The following is a 19,983-nucleotide window of genomic DNA, read 5'->3' on the forward strand; positions in this document are numbered from 1 at the left end:
ACCACCGTGCCCCCCCCCCCTTTGTATCCACCCACCACCGCATCCCCCAGCGTCCACCGACCAACGTATTTACACGCTATATACTCCCACCGTAACCCCTCGGTATCCACCTATCACTGTACCCCTCTAGTATATACCCGGCAGCATATCCCCCCAGGATGCACACACCGCCATACCCTCCCGTATTCACCCACGCCATATCCCCTCGGTATCCACCCACCCAGTATACCCTCCGTATCCCCTCGGTATCCACCCACTACCGGTATCCTCTCGGTATCCAGCCACGTATCCCCCACTTGATTGATCTGCAAACTCGCTTTAAAAAAAGAATAATTCGTAAAATAATTCGTTTTTTTCCGAAATAACGGGCATAGATAAAACCATGCAGGTTTCCATAAGGACGCCGCAGTCATTGAATGCATGCATGTATTTTCGTGGGTAGCGATAAGCCGACGCACGATAATGAGCTATGATCGCGTCTGCCTCCAGACTACAAACGACGATATCTCCCTCTGTCGGCACGGCGACGACTGATCTTCATAACTATCCGCCTGATACCGCGCGCGCAAACAAAGATAACGCGCCACTTCAATATCGGAGATACTTCGGAATAAATGTCGCGTAATAGCACACCATAGCCGCCGCATCAGTAAAATAATCTGCCTCTGTAACGATAAACCGCACGTAATGACCATTTGGTTGTGGCCACAGCGAAGTATATCACTGGCGCTTAGCGCTGGCCACATTATGGCTCACACGAAAACACACGCAAAAACAAGATGTCGTACCATCCACGTAAGCCGTCGATTATACGGGAGCACAGCGAGAGTTGTATTGGTGTTTAACGCGTGAATTCGACTCTCGGCTCATAGAGATGCAGCAGGCGTAAGGTTAAAGAAGACCCAGCTATCAGCCTACCGAGTCCCTAGCTACTAAAGCCCACTGCAACTGAAACCCACTGTTACAAAAGCCCAGGCATACGGAAACCTCTTGCTAGTGAAACCCACTGTTATTGAACCCCACTGTTACCGAAGCCTAGTATTACTGAAGCCCACTGTTATTGAAACCCACTGTTACTGAAACCCACTGTTACAAAGACCCAGACATATTGAATCCTGTTGTTACCGAAGCCCACTGTTACCGAATCCCACTGTTACTGATACACACTGTTACTGCAACACACTGTTACTGAAACCCACTGTTACTGATACACACTGTTACTGCAACACACTGTTACTGAAACCCACTGTTACTGCAACACACTGAACTACCGAATCCCACTCTTACTGATATACACTGTTACTGCAACACACTCTTACTGCAACACACTGTTACTGCAACACACTGTTACTGCAACACACTGTTACTGCAACACACTGTTACTGAAACCCACTGTTACTGATACACGCTGTTACTGAAACCCACTGTTACTGATACACACTGTTACTGAAACCCACTGTTACTGAAACCCACTGTTACAAAGGCCCAGACATATTGAATCCTGTTGTTACTGAAACCCACTGTTACTGATACACGCTGTTACTGAAACCCACTGTTACTGATACACGCTGTTACTGAAACCAACGACTACTGTGAACGCAATGTCCAACGACGTCGTGCATCATGCCTAGTGAATCATTTAACGAGCGGATTGCGATGATGGATGGAGAGAGGATGAACACCCATCAGCATCTCATTGTCGATGCATCGAGTTTTTGGCACGCTCGTACTTCACAACTCCATAATGCACTGTCTGCGGAAGGCCGCCTGCGGTAGCAGTAACGAGGAGACGCAAAAGGGCGCACCGCGCAAAAATTTAAACGCAATACAAGCGATGCGTCGACGTAAACCAAACGACCCGCATAACATCGTGTAGCACTGCATGGATAAACTCTGTTAACGAAATCAAATGAGCCCACTTGTGGCGGCTCTATGCTTCACGAATAGAGCTAAAAGAAGTAAAGAAAAACGAGAACGCGCTCGCAGCGTAGCAGCCCTAGACATAGCCGATAAGATCAGGTGTTTTCACGGCAACGCAATGCTTCGTTAAGCGTAATATCATTTCATCACAAATCCACGTGATTGCTCGCTTAGCGGCAACAACAGTTCCCCGCAAATAAGCGAACTGTCTTTATCAAGCTCAAATGAAGTCGCTAGGGCTCGTCACATGAAATCCGATGAACTTATTGCAAGACTAACGAATTGTTTCTATTTGTAGGTGTGGCCCGAGAGATCAAGCACAAGAGCAAGCTGACGGCCGATCAGCGTCATGCTTAAAGTCCTCAGCATGATGCAGAAAAAGGCCGTGCCAGCCTTACTGCTGCTATGTATAGTCGGTAAGTCGGGCCAGCGCGTGTGCGCGCGCATACAGAGACAACCCGATATGTGAGGATAACTCAAGGGAAGCCTTAAGTGTCCTTTATAGACAGGTGACTGTTCTATAAAGGTGATTTCACCGTATAACTACCACTCGAGGGCAAAGAGAAGTGTCCTTTTATAGACAAGTGACAATTCTATAGTGGTGATGTCACTATATAACTGCCACTCAAGCGGAACGACAAAAGTGTACGTTATAGGCAGACACGCATCCGTTCCATAGATTTAAAAGTGCCTCTGCCAACACAGGATTGGCTATACAATGGATATCACGAGTTAAAAGGGCAGTGTGCGCGTGTATTTTATCTGACGCGCTCGTGCGATACAATATCATCAGACAAAATTTTAAATCTCATCATCAGATTTCAACATCAAAACAAAAATCTGGAGGTCGCGCGCGTGCGCTCCGATGCTTCGCACATTGATGCTGAGGCTGGCGAGAGCGAACCGCACGTTTACCGTCGCCACGCAACAACAGCTGCAGCAGCGGATCTTCCTAATGATGCGCAAAGCTCGCTAACAACGGCTACGACTTTATCTATGGATTTCGTCCCGGGGTGGGGGGAATATACACAGAGTGTAATCATCCTAACGAACGACAGCAGACAAGCGCAGGCGATGCAGTGCGTGCCTAGCATCTCTCATCGTGTTATACTCTCAACCGGCTGCTTAATATCGACGATAGGATCTCTATTCCAAACTATGCATAAAGTAGACCTTCGAATTACGATTCTGGAATTCGCTATCATAATATAATATAAACTTTCTTTGAACGATTTTGCGCTGTGGCAAATGATGTTATTTTGCAGAATTGTCACAGAAAAACAACTATCTATCTATTTATCTGTCCGTCCATCCATCCACCGGGCATCCACCATCCATCCATCCATCCAGCCGATCTATCGAAACGAGGGAAGTGTGGGCGGTTGTGCGGGCGGGGTGGGCGGGGCGGTGCGGTATCATTTCGGCGGGAAGCGTATCGTGTACGGTAATTGTGCACGTGTATCGGTGTCGCGTAAATTAATCGGGTGCCGGTTATCTCACGCGGTCGGAGCGCTCAATTATCCGTGCTGCAATATTAATGACGTGCTAATGCAATGTCGTTAGCGGCCAGCCGCACGGGAAGCCGGGGAAGGTGGGGAATGGAGTAGCAGGAGGGAAAGGAGGAGGGAGGAACAGGGCGAAAAGCAGGAGGCATGAGCAAGAGGAATGAGCAGGAGCGAACGGGAGGGAGAAGCACGAGGAGAAATATGAACAATGATCCAGGAAGGAGGGGCGCGAGGGAGTAGCACGATGGGAAGGAGAACAGAAGGCATAGAATACACATCGAACGAGCGGGCGTAACAGCGTGTCAAACTGAGAAGCGAAAGTATCACTAGACTATCTCTACCTAGCGAGCGCGTGAGCAGCTTACAGAGGACAGAGCTGACACCTGCAAACGCATACACACACACGCGCGCACGCACGCACGCGCGCGCACGCACGCGCCGCGCACACACACAGGGGAGGAGGGGAGATTGAAGAGAGGAGAGAGGAGAAGAGAAAGAGAGAAGAGATGATGAGAGAGAGGAGAGAGAGAAAGAGAGGGCAAGAGAGAGAGAGAGAGAGAAGGAAAGCGAATGAGTAGAAAAGAAAAGAAAGAAAGAAAGAGAAAGAAAGAAAGAGAAGAAAGATAAGAAAGAGAGAGAGAGATGCAGGGAGGAGAGAGGAAAGGAAGAGACAGGGGTGCAGCGGTGGGTCCACGCTGAGATGGAACGCATAACGAAATCACGGGGACGGGGAGTGAAGTGAAGTGAAGTGAATGAGGCGGCCGACCTGCGGTGCACTGCACTGATGAGTCTCCGCGTTCGCTACTAATTACGGAGATGCATCGCACCAGCAGCACTACCATCACCACGACCAGCAGCAGCAGCAGTCAGAGTAGCCAACAACAACAGCAGTAGCAGCACTATCACCACCACGACGACGACGACCATCACCACCACCACCAGCAGCAGCAGCAGCAGCAGCAACAGCAGTAAGAGTAGCAACCGCGGCAGCAGCATCATCACCATCGGCAGCCACAACAGTAGCAGCAGTGACAACGACAGCAGCAACATCACAATCGCCATCGGCAACAGTAGTATGAGCAGCAATAGCAGCATCAGCATCAGCATCAGCAGCAGCAGCAGCAGTATCAGCGGCATCACCATTATCATCGTTAGCACCACCACTATAGCAGCAACAGCAGCAGCAGCAGCGGCGGCGGTGATGATGAATCAAACGTGACAAGCTACGTCACAGGCCACGATCGCACGCTCGTATACGTACCGCATGTGATCAACGTACATACAGCTGACATCAAGGGGCCCTAATACAATCCGGGTGGAGAGAGATTATCTGTATACGAACACGGACGCGCGCACGCACGCTAACACAAACACGCGCACGTACACGCGCGCATGCAGGCACGAACAGTAAGCAAGCACACAGATAAAGCTTCTGTGCGAACTAGACTGAGAGTACACGCCGCTCGACGGTCACCCGAGCGTTGACAACATGAGTGTCATTACCTCCGTCCGGTAAGACTAGCGCAGTACATGCGGCTGTCGCGGAAGGGAGGGAAGGGGAGACTTAATGCAGCCAGGCATCGAGTTACGACAGGCCGTCAGCAACGGCTCCGTGACTACACGGGTAAACCTAGGGCTGATGTAGGAAACGAAGCCGATATAAATACTGAGTTTCAGCATGTTTAGAAAAAAATCCTAGATCAAAGTTGACAAACAACAAAACCTGGACCCTCTGAATGTGAAAGTGCGAACAAACCTTAATGCCTCAGATTTATGACTGCACAGATGTGAGCAAGGCATTATACATATATATATATCACACGATTATATTTTTTCATTCGCAGGAGCGACCTTATACCATGTCGTGCTATGGCTGAACACGCACGAGCAGGGTAGCAGCGGTGGCCCCCCCATCGCCGTACTGGCGCGCAAGGACGTCGCCGCGCCCGCGGGCCTGCTCCACGCGATGCTGCAGCAGTCGTTGCCACGGCGACTGCTCTACACGCCATTCCCGCTGCTGCTAGGCAACACGACGGTCGACTTCAACGCGACCGTCGTCTTCGACGACGCCGACGCAACCGAAATCGAGACGCAACAACAACAACAACAACGACAACAGCAGCAACAACAACAGCAGCAGCAGCAACAGCAACAGCAGCAGCAGCAGCAGCCGCCAAAGAAGATGGTTATCGCCATCGTGACGCACGGCCGCACCGGGTCGACGTTCACGGGCGAGATTCTCAACAGCCATCCGGCCGTCTTCTACGTCGACGAGCCGCTGCACGTCTACGACGGCGCCAACCTCGTGCCGCGCGCCGCCATCGTCGGCAAGACGCGCGCCGCACCCGATGCCGCGACGGCGACCAGCATCAAGCAGCAGATTCTACGCAACGTGTTCGCGTGCGACTACGACGCGCGCTACATGGCCGAGTACGTGCGCTACAACCGCAACCAGCGCATGACGCGCAACTTTGCGCGCACGCGTGTCATCCGCGAGATGCTCGGCTGCGGCGGCACCAGCAGCAGCAGCAGCGTCGGCAGCGACGAGGCGCGACTGCTCAGCTGCCCGATAGACCGGCTGACGTCGACGCATCTGCACCGCGCCTGCACGCGCTACGCGACGCTCGCCGCGAAGATCCTGCGCGTGAGCGTCGGCGACATGAACGCCTTCGTCAACGACCATCGCGCGACGACGACGACCAAGATCGTCTACCTCGTGCGCGACCCGCGCGGCGTCGTCAACTCGCAGCTCGGCACCGGCTGGTTCACGTCGCGCGATCAGGCGCGCCAGGTGGCGCAGTCGGCGCGCGACACGTGCCGCAGCATGCTGGCGGGACTCGAGCAGTCCGACGCGCTGCCGGAGGCGAGCTTACTCGTGCTGCGCTATGAGGACATGGCGATGGCGCCGCACGTAAACACGGCGCGTCTACTCGCCTTCGCCGGCCTCAACATGACCGTGTCGGTGCGTCGGCACATCGACTCGCACACGCACGGCAAGAGCAGGAGCTACCGCCAGCACGACTGGTTCAGCGTACGGCCCAACTCGACGGCGACGGCGCTCGCCTGGAAGACGACGTTTCCGAAGACGTACAGGGAGCTGGTGGAGAGGACGCCCGACTGTGCGACGTTCATCAAGCGCATGGGTTACGACAAGCTATAGCTGCCGATCAGCGGAAATCGATTACACTTAAAAATGGGGCCACAACAAGTTATTCACAAAGACGTACAGTGAGACATTCGTCGAGCAAATGGGTTACGACAAGCTATAGGCGCCGATCAGCAGAAATTGATCACTAATCAATTACACTAAAAAATGGGGCCATAATAAGTTATTCACAAAGACGTACAGGGAGCTGGTGGCGCCAGTGTGTGACGTAAATCGAACGAATGGGTTCTAACAAGATATAGCTGGGATAATCAGAAATCAATAACCAATCAGACATTACTGAAACTTAATAGTTAGCGGGATAATCAACTATGACTATCGGGAATGAGTGGCAAGGTCTATTGACTAACAAGGGGCAGGGAACACTCCGTATTAGTAATGATAGAATGCATTATAACGACGTGAAGCTGCCAACCAGAAGATCAACGAATAATTAAGTATAGTTAATGGTTAGCAGGACGACTACGATACGATATAGCTGCACATTGTTAACGAGAATTAATGGACAGCTACAGAGTGGACTTTGCTTAGTTGTTAGATGTCACTCTGGAATTACTGGGAAATATTGGTTCATAAGGAAATGGTCAACAATGTAGTTTTTGTACACGCTTCTGATCTGGCATTAGACAGCGACGATGGGGTATACGATCAGAACAGCCTACTACTGTGGAAGAGTGCACGTATGGAGCGTGTATGCACACACACACGCGTACATAGCAGCCGAGAAGGCAGACCTAGCATTGATTATTGCTGATGGCGACCTGCCCACACCTCCAGCGTTGACATGCACAATGCATCAACATCATGCAAACTCATCTCCTGTCGCCGAGCAATTTCGACAACCCGGCTACAAGCAATATAAGAGCAGCTGGCCGATAGTTTCATAGGCCCTCGAGTCAGGCGTGTGCGCTGCCTGCATGTACCGGGGGCCTACGTACGAGGCCTATGAGCAGGGGCACGCTAACGTGCTCGTGAGAAATATGGCTCATGCCATAAACACCTTACAGTCTCGATACAATGTGTATATAGACATGTTCATGCTCGTGCGTATACCTTTTCTATACGCGGTGATATATTATGCTCTACGAGAAGGGGGGCTCCAGAAAGGTACGAGACTCGAGTTCGCTGACTGGAATCGCTGACAACGAGCGTGTAGACACACCCTAGTGGCACGCTCAAACACACGTGCTTAGCAATTCAAACGGACTACACGACGACAGATTACAGAAGCCCAGCCACGCGGGACTGCAAGACCTTCAGCCATCCAAACACAGCCTCCTTTGTAGAGGCGGCTACGTGCGTCAGTCGCAAGCACGCGTTGAAAGCATTCGACTACGTGCTAGCGAAACCGTTAGATCCACAGAGAAGCGAAACCTACGGGCAAGCGTAACCGTGATATAAGCGTAGCCAGCACAGGCGCGCGGATGCAGGGAGGATGTCCGTTAGATGAGTCATATGCACTCACCAAGAAAGCACAACCGTGATGAGGTACGACCACATAGGTCAGTTGTATGCACAGAAGCTGGCTCACCCGTGATAGAATACACAGATGCGTGCCCGTGTGATACGTGCATTGGGTCAGTCATATGCTCACAGACACACACAATCACATACACCCGTACATTGAAAACCGTTGTTGTATGCAAATGTCGAAACCTGGCTATGCCAGCAAATACGACTAGCTGACAATAATATTGAATGTGAACGTGGGCAGTCTTCACTGCAGGCTGGGTTGGATTTTGTGGTGTTAAATCTATAAAGTAATAAAAATCCACTGCTGGTGTTTGTACGTATGCACTATAAGAAATGAGGCATATTTACTATGACGTCATCCAAGATAGGTAATTGTATCACACAGGGACCTGTTCTCAAAAACATCGTAAAATAGTTATGACATTAGAACTCTAAAACGTCATAACTTTTGAAGGAGTGCCATGTAAAAATTATGACAATTTAGACTAATGATAGTCATGACAATATATGACGTTTCTGAAAATGGAGTACAGAATATTAAGAAAAAAGTGAGAGCTAGCCACATGCTAGCAAGGCCAAAATTTAGCATGACAATTGAAGTTGATAGGCAGGACACGTTGAAATACGTTTTTTGGCCCAGAGAGCAAGCGAACAAGCGAACACAATCTGTAGATCAGGTATGCATGTGTCAAGCAACTAACATGGCCCTTCTCAAACATTCCTACTCACTGGTAGTGACGAATGTCAAAACAGCATATATAACACGTTATATTAGTCAATGAGTGTACAGTGAGAAATCTTGTATCTTGTGATTTGCAGTGCCTTTTTAGTAATGGATGTGAGGGAAATATGTGAAAGTTAGGGACATCTGACAATGTAAATAAATGGTAGAGAAATGTTACAACTAAATGCACTCTTATCTGATCTGATTTTCTACGACACTACAGAGTTATATATGATACATATATGTTCAGGAGCACATGATATGATCAGGAGTGAATAATAATGTTATTCACTCCTGATATCATGTATATATATATATGTGTGTGTGTGTGTGTGTGTGTGTGTGTGTGTGTGTGTGTGTGTGTGTGTGTGTGTGTGTGTGTGTGTGTGTGTGTGTGTGTGTGTGTGTGTGTGTGGTGTGTGTGTGTGTTGTGGTGTGGTGTGTGTCGTGTGTGTGTGTGTGTGTGTGTGTGTGTGTGTGTGTGTGTGTGTGTGTGTGTGTGTGTGTGTGTGTGTGTGTGTGTGTGTGTGTGTGTGTGTGTGTGTGTGTGTGTGTGTGTGTGTATGTGTAGATGTAGAATAGATATCATTTACTCCTGATAGTATGCTACCATACAGATATTAAATTACGCACATTATTCAAGTCCTTATTAGGTGACATTTACACATATATTCCTATGGCGCTTGATTCCAAAGGCATAGGAATATTTACAAATACACGATAATGAATCATGCCTCATGAAAACAAATATAATACCATGAAGGCAAATAATCCTCTGGTTTGGAAATAAGAAGTTTTAATGGAAAGGTGAATAATTCATTAAACTATTCACCAGTGGTAAAAGCGGATTTGAAGCTTTGAAACAGAAATTGTATTACTTAATCCAATCACAGTTGGCATCTGTCAGCGACATATGGGCATTGTTCCCTTGCCCAAAATCAAAACTCCACATACATTAATTATTAGATTGTAATTATTTGTAAAGATTCAGAAACAAATACTTATAATTTTTCACAGATATTTTGGATAACCCGAATAAATAACACTGTATATAGACGGCATTACTCACACAAACACGAACATTTAGCCATACTCATAGGTGAATGATTTCAAATGTAAGACTGAAAGATCACTTTCCACCAGTCATAACTGGTATTACTATCGGTACCAATATTAAATGTAAATTTAAAGTACTTACAGTGCTGCTTATGGGCAACTATTAATGAAAATGCATAATTACCACCTTATATATCAATATCACTCCAGGGTTCGATGACAAAGCCAGATTATTCATGCCAGATCAACAACTCCTGATGTTTTCTATACTCCATCTACAAAATGTGCTTACAGTGCCATCTACTGGCAACTATTATTCAATCATAAAAAAGGCACTTACCATCTTTGATACAAGTAGACCACAAAGACTATATCGTCACGGAAACAGGCTAAGCGGTGAGCAGTCGGCATGGTGATGATAAACGCGAAGACATCATCTATGAACGTATTGAATGCCTGCAAGAACATCAAGTCAAACTGATTGTCATGCACATTCTCAGGTGCTATATAACCCTAGGTATTCACTACCACCCAAGGATAATTTTCACACTAGAAATGTTGGAACAAAAAATTTCCCGTACTTTAGGAACTGATAGTTGCCGTGCGTGTGCACTCTTGGCTCTCTCTTACTCTACCCATATAGCCTTTCGCTCTGCAATAACATGTCTGAGCTACATAGGTAGGGCACTCCAGGATACAAGAAAATTGTATTTTAGCAATTTAAAAATGTGAAAATACTTGGCATACTATACATTGGTCTACCACATCTGACTTCTTGTATGAGCTACAATAATCACACAGTATATTTAGGTAACTAACTGTTATTGCTAACAAAACTCGCAATCCGTTTTCACAATGCACCAGAGGCTTTAGTACATTACCTTATACATAAATGCCCTCCATGGCAGATGTGCAACAGACTTTAGCTATAAAAAAGAATGAAAAAGTTTTTGCACTAAAGCAATTTCAGTAATTTCTCTGGAGACTGCCAAGGGAACATCAAATATTACTAACAATCTGTAATAAATATCACAATAACTAGTAATGAATATCGATAGGATTCTACAGTTAATTATTCATAATCAATTAAAAAGTGTAACAAGGTATTAGAGGACAACACTATTTTTTCGTTATGCATTAGCGTGAGCTAAAATGTACTTTTATTATGCTACATATCACTTCTACATCAATGCTAATTAAAAATCACCCAAAATCTTATTAATTTAATAACGTGCGAATAGATTTAATGATCGCTAAAACTATTACAGCCAAACATACCTTGTAGTTGAGAAATAGCTGAGGTAGCATAAAGAGAAATCCAAATGCATAGATTCCTGCAAACAGTTATGATTAAGCTGTACTATAAAGCAATAGTATGGCAACAATTTCACTAATACATCCACTCACTATACTCACTATACTCACGGTAATAGCTGTGTTCAAATATTAACTATTATTTTATGGTTCAAAATCAGTTCCAGGTTTTGTCTTATTTTGTTCGGTTTTAATTTGTCTTTATATGAAAATCATCTTTTAAGTGACTTAAACCCTGGGGCACAATCAAATTTTTGCCATATGAATTAAATATGAATATGGTAAATGCACCTGCTTTTATCCCTCATATACATGCATATCTGTATATTTTGATCATGCTTATGTACACCTATATTTTTAAAGGACAGGCTTGACACTTGTGATTTAAAAAACACCAAACATTACTAAAAACCGTGACAGAACAAAATGTGCTACTTACCATTTACTAAACTGGTGACACACCACGAGTACCAACTAAAAAATAAAAGGTTGGAAAAAAATTACTAAAACATTTTCCATTATATTCAGTTAATATAGCATATTTATGCTACATGCTAATTTTACTGTTAAATATTTCTTCGCAATAAAGAATTTTTTTTAAATATCGGTGTTTACGATGTAGCTTGCTTCCACCGCTGACTTTTGTAGCAGTAATATGTTGAATTATCTTAGGCTAATTTCCTATCATGGTACACACACAAACCATTTACTATCCATTTTTTAACAAGAAAAATATATATCAATGCAATATATCAGTTTCCACTATTAGTTTTAGCATGCATCAAGCTGCAGTAGCGCTACGATTTTTTACATGTGCATGTAAGCAGATTCAGCACTGTCAAGTCAGATATCAATCATTGAGTATAACATATAAGCAAACATAGGTAGCCATCCCATTCTGCTGACTGGCTGATGCTGCACGAGACGTGTAGATATTATACAGCATATAATTAACCAGCACGGAATATTCGCTTACTCTGAACAAAATGTTGGCATGATTTTGATGTGTCCATCACATTACTACAAAACAAGAAAGGATTTAGATAGACCTCAGTACCTTTTGTGAGGTGTGTATAATAATGAATAGATGGCGCCGACAGCACATAGTGGATATAGTGCGTATGAAAGATATCTCATGGCCTGAGAATCGAATTCCTCGGTCAACTTCTCTTTATCATTGGCACTCCCAAGCTGAAAATTGTACACAAGACAAAATGATTACGACTCAGTAAAATGCTAAAGTGAATGATATTAGCTCAAAATATTCATTATTTATGTGATCCAATCACTACCGTCACTTTAATGGAGTGCTGAGGTAGCGTGGAGTTAGTGGGAGATGCTTATTTTAAGGAAAGATCTAAAGATACGTATCACATGCAGAATGGTGTCTAGTTCTCATCTATGCATTAACCAATACATAATGCAGTTTTGTACTTGGGTTTAAACTCTAGCTTACACATCCAAAGTACTTTCAAGTTTAATTCAATTTTTATTGCATAATGAATGAAAGACACTCATTACAAAATTGGACAGCTAATTACCATCCATAATGAAATTGTGTTGTGACTCTCACACAAGTTCTTTTTTAATTTTGCTTTACATTATTACCTTTAGTTTTGGTAAAAAGCCCGATATGGTTATGGTGACCTTCAAGGCTTTCTTCACTTTCCACAGCTGAAAATGTACCAAATCGTGCTTTCCTTTCATTTTTAGTAAGAACAGTAGGAACACATGAAAATGTATGATAAATGATGAGAATGCTAACATAAACAGTACTTGATATCGAAATGATTGATGACTACTAAGGATTGCTTCAGCATTAAGGCTCAGACACTAAATATACAACAGTGCAGAAACAAACAACGATTTGCTGTGCAAGCGGCAATGACACCCGCTGTGTTAATTCGTACACACCTCAATCACGGAACCTATACCAGCTGGAATCAGGATTAAAAGACTGGTGTCCTGGTCGCACAGGTACATAAAGACGATGGTCTGACTTATACACCTCCAAACGACTGTGGAAAATGAAAACACACACATATACACGCATGCAGACATCTGCATTCTGTTGATTCAACACACTGTGAGACAGTCCGCATTCACATTAAGACAGTAAAAAGGTTCTCAAACGCTGCCATCTCTTATCTAATTTGTCGCACGTTGAATTAATTGGGTTTGAACACTCAAAGATAATTGCTCAGAATCGTGCAGTGAAATTTTATATGTAACTCATGTTAATGTGGGTATGATTGATGAGGTTACATACTAATCATTAGCACTTGAGATTTATTATTTATTTATTAGATTGAACAATGAAAACCTAGCACTTGCACTTATGACCCTAACTCACCTGTCCTGGTAGATAGTCCCTCCATTGATTTTCTAGACTTCCAAAAGCTGATATCATTCTTGAATGCCAGGAAGTCAAATAACAGCTGCAGCATAGTAGAGATCATAATTGTCAACAAACTGCATATCATTAAAAATATACAAGACTAGAATTATCTAGTCTTGTATAGTATATATATATATATAATAGCTTGCTTACGAGTTAGAGCAATGGAAAGAGGTGGTAAATGCAGATAGTTTACACGTTTTTCTTTTTTACAAAACTAGCTTACATCTTACCCCAAGGACGGACCACGATATAATATTTAATATTTATACTGTAATATACAACCACCTTCTGTTATGCACACACAACATTGCCTTAAAGTGATTACGTCACCGTAAATAGTACAAATAAAAAAAATATTTCCACCTTTTTACAAAATACAAGTAATTCTGTTCACTTTTTATGGTTAAATTGCTGCATTATACTTCCTGTTTTACTATATTGTTTGATGTTAACATACACTCGTGACTCATACATAGCCCATAGCAAGCAATTAATGTTGAGAACATTAATAACAAATCGTCCAGGTTTTTTGGATTTTTAACTAGTTGAGAAACAATCTTATCATGTAAGAATTTGACGATACGTTTAGTCCCGATAGGTCTTACTTTTAATGTAAAAAAATGGGAATTTTTTTTTACAAATTTTACCAGAGAAATTTTGTGACGTAATCACTTTAACAATGCACTTTATATACACAATGTGGAAACGGAAATATACCTTTTTGTCTTTAGTCATTATCATCAATGAGTTAGAGCATAAATATATATTCATGCATATCAACCTTCTCATTTTCTCAAGAATATCTTACATGAAGGGCTGATACTCCAAACGTCATCATCAAGAGATAAAATCCTGTGTCAGCAAATAGTCCCTTCACTTCATCAGTGTCCTTTTCTGAGAAGCCTGTAGAATACAAACTAGTGTGTTAATTCACTTCATTAAGGATACTGTAAGGGGTGTGGGAAATTTGTTCGAAATTTTAATACCCACTTTATTTGATAGATCGCAGCCATGGGCAGCTACGTATACTATACGTATATACTATACTATACTATACGTAGAAATTATGTATGTAGCCTCCCAAACAGTTCGAAATGCCCGCATTAGTCAATTCTTAACACAGGCGTTCAATGATAGAAAATTTAGAAAAGTGCTGATATCTCGGTTGTTAAAGTAGGTAATTTGTACCACAAGCGACATGACCTCACTTACTCCAAAATGTATTCGATAATACGTACCCCACTTTTTAAATGCGAAAATATACTTAGCCTAATCTTTAGGTGTAGTAATTGGCAAGTGCAGGGTGCGAAATTAACGGGAGTCCGGAGTCAAATACTCCCTGATTTGACATATATGCAGGAGTCCGTGTGACTCCCTGAAAACTCTGCCATACTAACTATAGCTCGTTCCGGAGCACGGCCTCGTGGAATTACCGTATTTTTTCAGATAATGTCCAAAGAAAATTTGGCAGGCGTGCAACCGCATGAATCTTAAAAATAAGCACATGCGTTATTGTTAATATCTTTAATTTTGAACCTCAGACTGCAGACTCCCTCATTTTGCTGCAGACTCCCTCTTTTTGAGGGCAGGGAGTCCGTTGGACTCCCGTGTTCCAAAGTTAATTACTACCCCTGCAATTGCGATATTAGTGACAGATACACGGTCCAGTAAAACAGGGAATTTCATCAGGCTTGCCTATAATTTACCGACATTGTCCGACAGTCCAACGGTATACGCGAAAGCTGCTAGTACTAAGCAAACGCTCAATACTTACCGAGTACGTGCATGAGGCGCATAGATTCCTGGAGCTGTGACCAGAGTCTAAGTTTCCCAACAGATATCGGTGAATAACTGATGAAGAGGGGCATTGTCTTGCTACTGCTGTTCACTTCCTAAAAGTACATTGCAAACAAATGTTGTGAAATTCCAACCAGGCTTTTGCTGCATGTCGCTTATTACGTGCTGCCACCTGGTGGTAAGCTCAAGCAACTTCATTTACCTTTACAAAGACAACCAGAGACATGATACAAGATTGCGTGGCACAGCTTTGCTGTTGATCCTAAGCGCTGCACGCGAATGAGACGCACAGTTCCGCGAGACATGCGCACGCGACCGCGGGGATGTTCAAGTATGAAGCGCTGTCCGCAGTGGAGACGTGCGCCAAATTCAAGGCCCGCGCACGTCTCCACAGCGGTCAGCGGATGGTCTGTAGTTTTAGGAGATGACAATGATTATATTATATATATGGACGATATTCTAGGAATTGGAGATTATAAAACAGTAACAAAAATCGCTCAGTCATGCTCCAGATTAGCCGAATCAAAAAGATTAGAATTTAATCCAAAACAAACACAATGGTTATAAAATTCACAAACAAAAAAAGAATAGAGGAGATATTAATAGGCAACCAAGTAATCAAAAAATGCACCAAATATTCATATGGGCCTAGAAGATTTAATTAATGATATAGGAGGTTATAACGATATGATAAGAGTACGAACTGAAAAATGTAGGTTCATGATGAGGGAAATATTATCATGGGCAGAAGAGCAAAATTATGGAAATCATACTATAGAAGCAAGAGTGAAATTATACGAATGCACAGTTTTACCTTCCTTCCTAAATAACAGTGAAACATGGACTAACCTAACTATGGATCGAAGAAGTAAAAATGTTGGAGGATTTCCAAAATGAGTGCCTGCGCAAAATAATAATCACGCAGAAAACGCAGAAAAATCTACCGAAAGGCATTGCAAGACGATGAAAACTCCAAGAAAAGATACAGAAAATTCAGTAAAAATAACATGTAGTTTCTATACGTAAATCGTGGTAAATACATTAAAAACGCATTATTTTATTGAAAATCCCCATATTTACTTATAAAACATCCAAGAGATGGCGCTGTGGCATGTAAACATTGGCTCCGAATATTGGGTGTTGCTATCCCCCGGGCGTGGAGGGAGGTCACGTGATAACGTTGACGATTACGTTCAAAACGTTAACCCTAACGGTAAACCTCACTCCAACACAGTCAACACTAACCCTCACACTAAATATATGTTTCGCCGCGCTATATATAGGCATTGTGATCCACAAAAATTAATCTATGGTGTGGGGACAGATATCATGATGCAAAAACCTTAACCCTAACCCTAATCCTAATCCTAACCCTAATCCTAACACTATCCCAACACTATAGTGCTGCCACGTTGCGGTCACCTCCCTCCACGCCCGGGGGATAGCATTACCCCCGAATATTCCAACCTCTGTCGTGCAGTGCGCTGTGTTTTGCTGAATTGTTCAATGAATGACGCACTCGTTCACTTCCGACAGCGAGTGGAAATGCAGAAAATTTTCCTCTTCGATCCGAAATGCATCGGACGGGCATTTGATTATTTACGAAAAGTAAACAGGCTGGGGAAAGACAGTAGGTACAGAAACTGGTCACGTCGGTGACGCCCCATTCATGTACATCAACGAAGAAGGCGGGGCTTATTCTGATTACGGAGATCTATGCGAAAATATGCAACAGAAACACGTAACGCAGTGCGCTAAACAGCATTTTATTTTCGAATTTGTGCCAAACTCTATCGTAGAAAACCATTCTAGCCTAGCAGAATGCCCTAGTATAGTTCCTGAGATCGGCGATTTGGTGCTCTAATGGTATTATACCTAGAAATTATAATAGAGAGGTGCGGCGTAGACTGTGATTGGAAGACACAAAGTGTCAATCCTCGGCGCGCCTCGGCATCATGGCCGCATCACGTCTAGATGGGTTGTCTAAACTACTGTATACGCTGTATATTTCGCGGTCGTTTAATTTTCGCGAATGCGTCCTCGACCGCGAAAATAACAACACGCGAACAGTTCATACCGAATAATACAGAATAATTAATAATTCACTGACCGCGAAATTAACCACTCGCGAAATTGTCCGTAAATATCTGTACGCGATAAATATATGGCGTATACAGTAGTAGCTAACAGATTCAGTGGACTAACAGGTGCCTAATAGGCTAAATTAATTGGGTTATCATGAACTAAATTCACTCTTATATTATCTTAAAATCCAATATACATATTCCGAGATGTTACATTGCTCATTAGATAGAACTTGCCTTTAGATTTCTAATTCTTGTAGACACATCATCTATGTAGAGCAGTGGTAGATAATCCCCTTCTGGTGATATTCTATAACGTTACATAGATAACATACATTACAATACATATCACATATTATATAACAAAGATTCAGTGCAATTAATATCTGTGCAATCAGCTGTTCTAATCAGCTGGATATAGTGTTCTGGATTCTGTGTAGTGTTTGTATAAAACACAGTTCACACAATGTTTGTGTTGCGCTAAATTATTAAAACACATTCATTGATTGAATTCACGTTTTAAATCGCTTAAAATTCAATTTGTGAAACACTGGACAAATGGCAGGATTTTGTGTCGAAAAAAATAGGCATAACCCAACCTGATGAACCAATTCAAACAATATAATGAAGTGAACTTTTTAATCTGATACTATGACCAATAACCAGATACTGTTGTTGAACTACCTGGCAAACCTGAAGAGCTCAGGTGGAAATGCTTCTCTGCTGAAAGCAATTATGTCACTGACCACATTCAGCTTCAATACAGACTGCAAGTGACTGACTGGCACTCGTATGCTGTCTGTGATCATGCCCTGTGAAGTGAAGTATAATATCTGATTTTCTTGCTCTATATATAGCTATTAGCAGAATTACTAATCACCATAGAACGTATTATTTACACAACCTATTATATACCATACTGCTTGCCCTTTTCAAATGTGCTGAGGGTAAATAGATCACCAGTGCATAGCATACCCATTAGACTTACTATGCACTAAGAAGAGTGAGTAAGATATATATTTATAATAATGGGTCTAATTCTTGCTGGACCTATGGTCAATAGAAGATACCTTGGCTTGTGGCAAAACAATAAATTTAGAAAGCCCAGTGAACGATTTTAAGCTTTACCTCTTCGCCCATCAGGTTGTATGCCTTTGCCCGGGGAATCATATAAGTGCTGAGTTGCCCGGACTGATATACCATCCGTTGACTCAGGAATGGTTGGTCAGTTCTTGGAAGCACGCACACGTGCACAAAGAGAGTGCCATTCTTTTTGGTTGCTTCTGGGAGGGTGATGTTTACCTCACTACAAAGATTAGCATAAAAAATAACACAATATTTTGATTAGCACTTGTTTCCATACTATACGTACATACTACATATGTAGCCTTTATAAGACCCATTTCATATTTTTTAAGAAAATAAACAAGTGCCGCGGAGCGACAGCGCTCATCTCACGTCTACTGCGGTGACTCTGTGGTGGAGTGATGGGATTCTAGTAAACCCTGTTAGTCCCAAATGTGTTCACATACATGCCAAAACAGTGGAAGGCACAGGGATGGTATCAGGAACCTTCTCGAAGGAATGTTCATTGGGATCGTTAAGAAAGTTGCCACGAGATGGCGCGTACGTTTAAGTGTCTTAAGATTAAAGATGGAAGCTCCCATCGCAACGTAAGTAGCAACAACTATTGCAAGACAGAAATGAAGGTAAGGTGGCACGTGCATGCATTTACGGCTAGCGCAGCCTACAGGCTGAAATAGAGACGCTGTAACTAATTAATGCAGGCAAAACGTAGCACAGTAGCTATCACGCTCTGTGCGGGGTGAACCACATGCCAACTGGCAGTGGCAATAAGTTTGACATGTAACACAGGTCTGACAAGTGACAGAATGCCATGAAAATTATAGCGATTTCAGGGCATAAAATCCTTGGCTTCAACGCAAATTTAGCTTGTGACATTTCACTGTGACATTGTAGCCTCATACGTCCAGGCGTGTATAGATGCCTACTAGAGCCAACCCGCAGTTCAATTCTTTCTAACAGTAACCAAAATACATGTTTACCTCCTCTTGAGGGTCAAAAGGTTATCCGACACTCTACTCTTCGCATGTCAGCGGAAAGTACATTTCATTAGTCCCTTTTCAATAAGGCCATAAAAATGGTGATGATGCACCGTCTGATAAGAAAAAAATTTTCCAATCGCCTCCGTCAGACCAGTCCTCAGAAAATTGTCTAAAATCTGCCCTGTGCCTCATTAGACCTTATGAACCTGTCACCTGTTTCCAATTTCAGCAGCAGTGATGGCTTTTTCCTACCATGATGCTATACACCGACTATGCACGAGCCTAGGTCAAGCCCCGTTTAGATTATGTGCCGCAAATCTGCATTCTCCTACCTATACCTTAAGATTAAGGAGGCAATGTTTCCCTTCTTTTTACACCTCTTGACCCTTGTGGACGCTTTGAGCACCAGCTTCGACATACCAACTAGTTTTCGGATTATCCCCACGTCCGCGAGTGATGTGACCGTTACGCGAGCGG

At 43.4% G+C, this 19,983-nt stretch overlaps 1 protein-coding gene across 2 annotated transcripts in view; it reads right to left on the minus strand.

Annotated features, from left to right (window-relative positions):
* The window catches only part of LOC106821042 (cleft lip and palate transmembrane protein 1-like protein), a 34,682-nt gene that overhangs the window by 5,320 nt on the left and 9,379 nt on the right, over positions 1–19,983 (minus strand). For both annotated transcript variants that reach the window (XM_014825677.1, XM_014825678.1), the window contains exons 4-16: positions 18,569–18,746; positions 18,125–18,252; positions 17,678–17,750; positions 15,334–15,451; positions 14,368–14,462; positions 13,512–13,596; positions 13,073–13,176; positions 12,767–12,832; positions 12,216–12,349; positions 11,598–11,632; positions 11,123–11,178; positions 10,726–10,770; positions 10,185–10,300 (exon numbers count right to left, since the gene is read on the minus strand). In XM_014825677.1, coding sequence (XP_014681163.1) covers positions 10,185–10,300; positions 10,726–10,770; positions 11,123–11,178; positions 11,598–11,632; positions 12,216–12,349; positions 12,767–12,832; positions 13,073–13,176; positions 13,512–13,596; positions 14,368–14,462; positions 15,334–15,451; positions 17,678–17,750; positions 18,125–18,252; positions 18,569–18,746 — 1,233 coding nt within the window. The remainder of the gene's footprint in view (positions 1–10,184; positions 10,301–10,725; positions 10,771–11,122; positions 11,179–11,597; positions 11,633–12,215; positions 12,350–12,766; positions 12,833–13,072; positions 13,177–13,511; positions 13,597–14,367; positions 14,463–15,333; positions 15,452–17,677; positions 17,751–18,124; positions 18,253–18,568; positions 18,747–19,983) is intronic.

Source organism: Priapulus caudatus, unplaced genomic scaffold (genome assembly GCF_000485595.1).
Source record: "Priapulus caudatus unplaced genomic scaffold, Priapulus_caudatus-5.0.1 Scaffold56, whole genome shotgun sequence".
In the NCBI taxonomy this organism is placed as follows: Eukaryota; Metazoa; Priapulida; class Priapulimorpha; order Priapulimorphida; family Priapulidae; genus Priapulus; species Priapulus caudatus.